General features: G+C 40.1%; 1 protein-coding gene across 2 annotated transcripts in view; it reads left to right on the top strand.

Annotated features, from left to right (window-relative positions):
• Aim1 (absent in melanoma 1) overlaps positions 1 to 7,972 on the top strand; it is a 116,064-nt gene that overhangs the window by 95,004 nt on the left and 13,088 nt on the right. For both annotated transcript variants that reach the window (XM_005377829.2, XM_013510790.1), the window contains exons 13-16: positions 4,096 to 4,222; positions 4,413 to 4,445; positions 5,540 to 5,652; positions 6,792 to 6,921. In XM_005377829.2, the coding sequence (XP_005377886.1) occupies positions 4,096 to 4,222; positions 4,413 to 4,445; positions 5,540 to 5,652; positions 6,792 to 6,921 (403 nt within the window). The remainder of the gene's footprint in view (positions 1 to 4,095; positions 4,223 to 4,412; positions 4,446 to 5,539; positions 5,653 to 6,791; positions 6,922 to 7,972) is intronic.

A 7,972-nucleotide genomic window follows, 5' to 3' on the forward strand; every position in this document is an offset into this window, starting at 1 on the left:
TTTACATGTTTCTACATTTAGTTATTTCTGATTGCATTTCCTGGCTTAAGGCTTTTTTTTTTCTTGTAACAATTGAGTTTTGGTAGGGAAGGGAACTGAAAGGTAATACATACATGTACAGACTACTTCCTTTTATATTCTTTGGATCTGGAAGGGTTTCTGTACTTATCAGGGCCAGCTGCTTCCTTGTTTGTTATTTGGCAAATTTTTATTGAGATCTATTACGTGCAAAGCATTCTATTATATCCCCAAACAAGTTATAGTATTTATGTGAAATGGAATCATTGCTACAAAAGAGGTAGAGATTTAATGCACTGGGAATGGCACATCAGAGGGACTAATTTCCAGTCTGGATATATACAAGGCTTGGCATAGGAACTTGATTTGGAGCTTTTAGAATATGAAGGTTAAGGTGTGCCAAGGTGATGGGGGAAGACTAACCTATTTGTTTTTAATAGTCCTAAAGAAAAACTGATTTATTAGTGCCTTTAAATGGTAAGTATTTTAGTTTAGTTATTTCTTAGCATGGAAATCATTCAGAAAAAATCATTTTTGAAATTCCTGTTGTGTGAAAGTTTCTCCCAAGAGCATCACTGTCACAAAGGCAATAAATTCCTTGGGCAGTAAACTCATTATCAGCTCCGTGGCAGAGATGGCCTCTGGGAAGGATGTTCATGAGACCCATTGAGGTGTGGAGCAACTGCACTCCATTTTCTTTTTTGTTTTGCTTTTCGGAGACAGGGTTTTACTATATAGTTCAGGCTGACCTTGAACTCACTTTGTAGCCCAGGCTGGACTTGAACTCACAGCAATCCTGCTGCCTAAGCCTCTCAAGTGCTGGGATTACAGGCATGCACCACCACACGTGGCTCCATATCTTGTTGGGATGTTAAAAGAAATCCCTCACACAGCCCTGTATCATTTTCTGATTCAGTGCTGTGCTCTTGCTTAAATGGTAGAAACTGGGGTACTTTTTCTAAAACAAAGAGCAGAATGAAATATATTTAGGGTTCAGATAAAAAATAAAAGTGCTATTTTAAATTCTCCTTCAGCCTTCCACAGACGGGTGGGTTCGCCCTGCTGCCCTCAAATCCTAGAGTAATTTCTCAGGCTCGGACCTGGTAGTACTTGCACTCGACTCTCTCCCCTCTTCATGTCAGTCTTTAAGCAGAGAAGCATTGATTCATATGTCCAGAGTACATCTGAACGAGGCCAGTGAGGAATTTTCTTTTAAGTCCCAAGTATAGGTAGACTCTAGATCCACAGATAGAGCAGACTCTCCAACCTGGGGGTTGGGGTCTCCCTACCCCTTACAACAGACATGCAGTTCATGGAGATTTGGTTGGGGCTGCGTCTTACAGAGGGCACTACTACTTCAAGTGGTGTTTCAGTAAGCTGTTTTCTTCAGCTTCCATGAACTGAACAGGCTTATCGGGTATTAGGTGTTTAGCTACAAGTAGTTTTAGTTTTATTGGGAAATAGAGTACTTGTACTGTTAAAAAAAAAGGCAGGAGTGGTGCACAGGTTGGGGCTGTAGCTCTATGAGTAGAGCTTGGGTCAATCCCCACCGTCAGAAAAAAACAGAAATGGATGGACAGAGCGTCTCCTGGGTCTTGCTCAGTTGCTGCCTCCTTTCCTGTGCAGTATCCAGTCTTTCCTTCCTCACTGGCTTTTTTCCCCATCCATCCGTACTTTGAAGTTCAAACAAAAGCCCTCAGCCTTTTGTTTTCTAATCTGTTAACAGGAGCCCTGCCTGGGACACTTGCTTTATATAGAACGTGCCCTCTTTGTTTTCAAGCCCTGCTCTCTGGAAGTAGACTGTCTTGCTCTGCACTCCCTGCCCACATAGCAATGCTCCCTGCTCCGCGGCTTTGGCTTCCTGAGGTGTGACTGGCCAAAGGTGGTGTGTGCGGAGCAGCACAGGTGCCCACATGCCCCTAAAACCTCAGGTCAGTGCTGGGACCACGGCCAGCTTACATAGGAAAATACAAATTTCCACAAGGAGTTAAGACCTCTTTGAAGTTATCAGAAAGTTAATGTCATGACCACAGAAGCACAAAGCCTCCTGACTCCCTGGTCCGTGATGCTAAAGAACAGAGAATAAGTTTTTAAAATTGCTTGTACTAACTAACCATTGTTACTCTCCTACTATCTTGTTTTGAAATTTTGTATCATTGTTTTTATTGCTTTTTCCTCTTTAAAATAAAAAAAAAAAAAAAAAGTTGCTAGTGGGGCTCTGAAATGGGGTTGGGTATTTTGTGAAGGAGACTAAGGGTGTTCATAGCAGTTTCTCTGCTCACATGGCCAGAGGTGAGTTGGCTCATGTTGGCTGTTGCCGTTACACATGTTGGCTGTTGAAGTTCCATCCCTGTCGAGGTTTGTGCACTGTTTTTTTCTCCTCGGTGGCTGCTCATTTCCTGCTAATGACTGTACCTGCAATTTTTTTTTTTATTAAGTCAGCATTTTTAGATAGTAAAGTGTGAGTCTGCTTCACTAGTGAAGTGTGCAGACTGTTCTAAATAGGATTTAATAGAACAGTAAATGCAGAAAAACTTTATAGGGCAAAACCTGGTGGGTCACAAAGTAGAGAGCCTGGTGAGCCTTAGAAGATACAGATCGAATCACATCTGGCCACTGTGTCACCACAGACAAGTCCCTTCTCATTCACAACAAACACCATGTAACTGCTTGTGATGCTTCTTACCCATCTATAACTTCGGAGAGCAGGGATTTGGTGTTTTTCAACTCTGTGTTCCTAGTGCCAGTCTAGCTCCTGGCACATGGCAAATAGACAGTCTGTGTTTACTCAGTGGATATATGAATTAACTTTCCTGTGGCTTTAGATTTCTCCATCTATAAAATATGCATGCAAGTACCTCCTTTTGTAAGTGTGATTTAACATACATAAGCATTTGAAAAGGTCCAAATACAATACCTACGTAGACAGTATTCCTTTAAACTATGAGAGTCCCTCCGGCAAGGAGTTCACTGAGTAGACTGGATATCTCTTGAATATAATAGAACTGAAAAACTTTTTTCCCTTTAAAGACTATATTTGGATAGGAGGTAAAGTCAATAAATTGGTTGATTTTCTTCGCTGGTATAGACCACTGAAAAGTTAACAAATGAAAACATTGCAAAGAGATTTGTATGTAATACCTCTGTGAGCTGGTTCACTCTTGCTTATTACATAGTTGTATTATTTGGGAAATATTATTTGAAACAAAACTTTAGTTTTTTTGTTTTATTGGTTCTGGGGATTGAACCGAGGACCATTCTACCTTTTCTATTTTTGGGACAGAGCCTCACTAAATTACCCAGGTTGACCTCAAACTTAGGATCTTTTTGCCTCAGCTCCTGAAGTAGCTGGGATTACGGTTGTGCCACTGCTCCCAGCTACTTGTATTTTTTTTTTTCTTAGTATTTAACTTTTTTCAGCATTGTTCATTATATAACAGATAAACTGCTTTCTGTTAAGATCTTTATGCAAAAATATTTTAAAGTTGATAAAAAGAATTCTTGCTTGTTTTTTTTTTTTTTTTTTTGGATTTTTTCCCGTACCGGGAACCAAACTCATGACCTTGCACTTGCCAGGCAGCACTGTGCCGCTGAGCTAAATCCCCAGCCTGTCTTGCTTGCTTCTTAAAAAGAACTAAGTTCTTGAAAGTCCAGTTTGTTACTCAGGAATATAATTAGAAAAAAAATACAGAGAAATGTCCTTGTTGGCAGTTCCTTAAGGAATAGAGGTTTAATAAATGAGAACACCAAAATATTCATATAAAGATATTTATAAAGATATTTTAGGGGCCTCACCATGTTGCCCAGGCTGCTCGTGAACTGGGCTCACATGATCCTCCCACTTTAGCTTCCCAGGTAGCTAGGACTGCAGGTGTGTACCCTTGCATCTGGCTTTGCCTACCATTTTGATTCGTCCTATACATAAATCCATTTCCCAAAGATGAATGGAAAGTCAGAAATACTAAAATTACTGATGAGTAAAATAAGTGAAAGTTTCCATATGATACATATTTATTCAGATGTGTTGTAATTTTATATGTAAAATATGAATCATAACCAGTGTTTTTGTTTCTTTAGATGGGTAGCGTATGAAAATCCTGACTTCACAGGAGAACAGTATGTTCTTGATAAAGGCTTTTACACCAGTTTTGAGGACTGGGGAGGCAAAAATTGTAAGATCTCTTCTGTTCAACCCATATGCTTGGTAAGGAGTTACACTTTGAGAGTATTTAATGAATTTTGGATTTCTTGAATTATACTTGTGGTTCATGTAATATTAATTACTACAAAAGTATTTTGAGGTTACTTTAGCAGTAATTACTAATGGTCTGGAAGAAAACCTTTTTTCAACATGTCTGCTCTATTTTTTTTCTCTTTCTTTTAAAATTTTATAGGATTCTTTTGCTGGTCCCAGGAGACAGAATCAGGTAATTTTAAAAATACTCTTATTTGCTATAATTAGGGACTTTCCATAGAAAAGGTGAACCTAATTAAAAAATGTTAAACATTTGAGACATTTTATTTATCTTACTCATTTTTATGCCTGAAAACATAGTTGTTTTTTGGTGCTAGGGATTATAAACCTAGGACTTTGCACATACCATAGTATTTTTAAAATAAGATTTTTTGAGTTTTAGGGGTTGTTTTGGTTGGTTTTTTTTGAGATAGGGTATCATTATGTAGTTTAGGCTGGCCTTGAACTTACAGCATTCCTCCTGCCTCAGCCTCCCTGGGTGCTGGGATTACAGGTGTGTGCCACCATGCCTGGCTAATATAAATTAACTTCAATGCTTGATAGCAGTGACCCATATCTAGATATTTCTTGTCAGTTACTCTCTATTATGTAAAGCTGAATTTTATCATTACATTGAATAAATTTTCATCAGTATTTCCAACAGCATATAGTTACTGTGGTAAATAGTAAAATGAATTTTCAAATTTGCTGGGTCTGCATTAGACAAATATTTTATATGGTTCACTCAAGCCTTTTGATTGACGAGTCTCAAATCAAGTGCAGTATTACATCTGTTATTTAGGCTTTTTAATGGAAATGTTCAGACAGCCATAATTATAGAGTCATAAGCAACACTGTAGCCTCCTTTACTGGCATATGCATGATTCTAATAAGTCAGCAAGTATCTTCCATTGAGAGGGAAGGAAGCTATGCTACATGTTTCCAAAGTGTAGTTTATTGTTAATGTTAGAAGTGATGAAGAATTACTTTTGGCCACAATAAAGCTTTCACATGCCTCAGAGCTTGTTAACAAAGGGAGTTCTATAGAAAGTTGCCTCTGTTGTTGGGTCCTCCTTTGATGTCTCTGAATGAAACAGTCATGAACGGTGGAGTCAACATGGTTCTAATTATCATCAGTGTTGAAGTAGAAATTTATAAGATGTATGAAATCCACACCACTTTACTGTGGTAAGAGTTAGCAGGTCATGTTTGGTTTCTCACTGCAAAAGCTGAATATGTTGATGTGTTTAGGAAAATAATTTTATGTTTCTTTTTACTTTTGCAAAGATTCACTTGTTTTCGGAACCACGGTTTCAAGGTCAAAGTCTAAGTTTTGAAGAGACAACAAGTCAAATTGATGATTCATTTTCTACCAAGTCTTGCAGAGTTTTAGGAGGCAGGTAGGCCAAAGTGCAGTGGCAGAGCCATCTCATGGGTGAAACAGAATTCACCCACGGGCAAGTAGTTCATGGAGCAAAGCCAGCGTGGGCTGGGAGGATGGGATCAGGCTGGGGCGACTCCCTAAGCATACACAGGAGTCAGGATGCATGCCATAGGAAACACGAGATGGGGAAAAGCAACAGGCTCAGAGTACCATGCTAAAAGCAGTACTTTTCAAAAGCCTTATTAGAGGAGAGAGGCTAAGGCCAGTGAGACGTAGACGGCCCTTGGAGCAATCTGTCCAAAAAGTGAGGAGGAATGAAGCCTAATAATAGCAGTGCCTTTAAACATGTAGGTCCTTCTGGTTGAAACAGTACCAGCACTGCAGAGTGGCAGAGTTCACAGACCAGTAGCAGAGTTCCGCAGGTTCTTAGCGTACAGCTCCAACCCCGTTCCCCATGGTCCCCCGGTGGGCTTCTTTCATCACTGCCAGACATGTGCATTTTTATTGCTCATCTATTGTTTGTCCCGGCTCACTAGAGGATAAACTTGAAGACTGAGTACTTGTTCTCTGTTGCCCCTCTAACTGGAAAATACCTCAGTGAGCACTTGTTAACTTTAAGGAAAAAAAGAAAACCACACATAAACTTCATCCCAGGAAGCCTGGCATATCACCATTTTATTGATAATGCTGAGGCCCTGAGAGGCCAAGTGACTTGCCTAAGTCACTGTGGTATTCAAACTCCTGGCCCAGTGCAGCGGTATTAAAAATGAGAATAGAGAGGAGTAGGGGAGAAATGGACCTTGGTGGCTGACTAGTATGGGGGCTGAAGGATCCTTTGTCAGGGAAAGGACCTGAGGCCCGGAAGCTGCATTGGCAGGAGCGTCGTGGCTCTCAGGAGAGGAGCAAGGCAGGCTGGGAGGTGGGAAAGTAGGAACAGTCATTGCATGGAGAGGGAAGTTTATTAAATGATTTGTGAATATTAATTAGTCACAAGATGAAATGCAGTAAATATACAGATATTTTTGAAGCATGAACAGTTAGCCATAAGCCTTGTATTTATTTTCTTGCTACAAAATAAAAATGACATTGAAAGTCAGACTTCTTGAATAGGAATACTCAAATTGTATTCTGTATGTATGGTTTTTCCTATTGTAGCTGGGTTGCATATGATGGAGAAAATTTTTCTGGTAACCAGTATGTGTTGGAAGAAGGTCACTATCCTAGTCTGTCTGCAATGGGATGCCTGCCTGGAGCAACTTTCAAATCGCTTCGATTTATAGATGTTGTAAGTATGCCAGTGTGAATATAGTGTTACAGAGACAGAAGGTTCCCATAGCTCCCACCAGGTGAGAGCAAGAAAACCAGCAGAGAGAAGTCAGGGATTAAAGTTGGAGGCAGGGGGAAGAAGACAGATGTAGAGGTTTCCATCTCGTAACATTCGGTCTCTGTTTAGATGTGTAACACACAAACTGTTCTGTTTGCTGTCTTGTCACACATCAGGCGCAGGGCATGAAGTTAGTCATGGCCTGTAGCCACAAAGGGTTAGTTCAAGGCCCCTTTCCTGTCTTTTTTTTCCTCCCAATTCTTACCTGCTCTGTAGAATATTTCCATTCTCCTCCCCTTCACAAGTACCCACTCCAGTGTGTTTTTGACATTATGCTACATATATACTCTACTTAACATTCAAAAATGTTGAGGCATCCATTTTGCTGTTGTGTATGTATTTTATTGGCTTCAACTATACAAGTCTTTTACCCTTTGCCACTTATTTAATCCTCATATGCATATCCCTGTGGACATACGTGGGAGTGTCGGGCTGGGCTTCACATACATGTGCAGTTTCATTCTGGGCTGCCAGACCCCACTTTAGACTGCTGCTGGAGGATCAGGTGGATTCCTGCTTCTCATATTGCTGCCATGACTCTGTATTCTTTCTGGTTTGATCTGTTTGAGGGGATGGGTGGAAAGTTGTCATCTCAAAAAGTCTTACTTCAATTACTTGTAAGGTAATGAGTCTTACATTGTTCAGTATTTCGCTAGCACTATTTTCATATCTCAATAGCATTTTATTATTTAAACAGGCAGGAATAATACAAAGTTAACTCACTTGGTTCCTCCTACCTTCAAGACTAAAATTAACTACGTTTAAAGCTTTCTATGCTAGATGTGGTGGCACACGCCTATTATCCCAGCACTCCGAAGGCTGAGGCAGGAGGGTGGGTTTGTCGGCTTGATTTGTAACCTCACTTTAGGGAGGTGGGTATCTCGTCTACTTGTCATTTGGGTTCTCTGTTTGGTGAATGGCCAGTTTACATTCTTTGCCCAACTCTTTTTTT

This window comes from Chinchilla lanigera, unplaced genomic scaffold (genome assembly GCF_000276665.1).
Source record: "Chinchilla lanigera isolate Chin_1 unplaced genomic scaffold, ChiLan1.0 scaffold00010, whole genome shotgun sequence".
Taxonomy (NCBI): domain Eukaryota; kingdom Metazoa; phylum Chordata; class Mammalia; order Rodentia; family Chinchillidae; genus Chinchilla; species Chinchilla lanigera.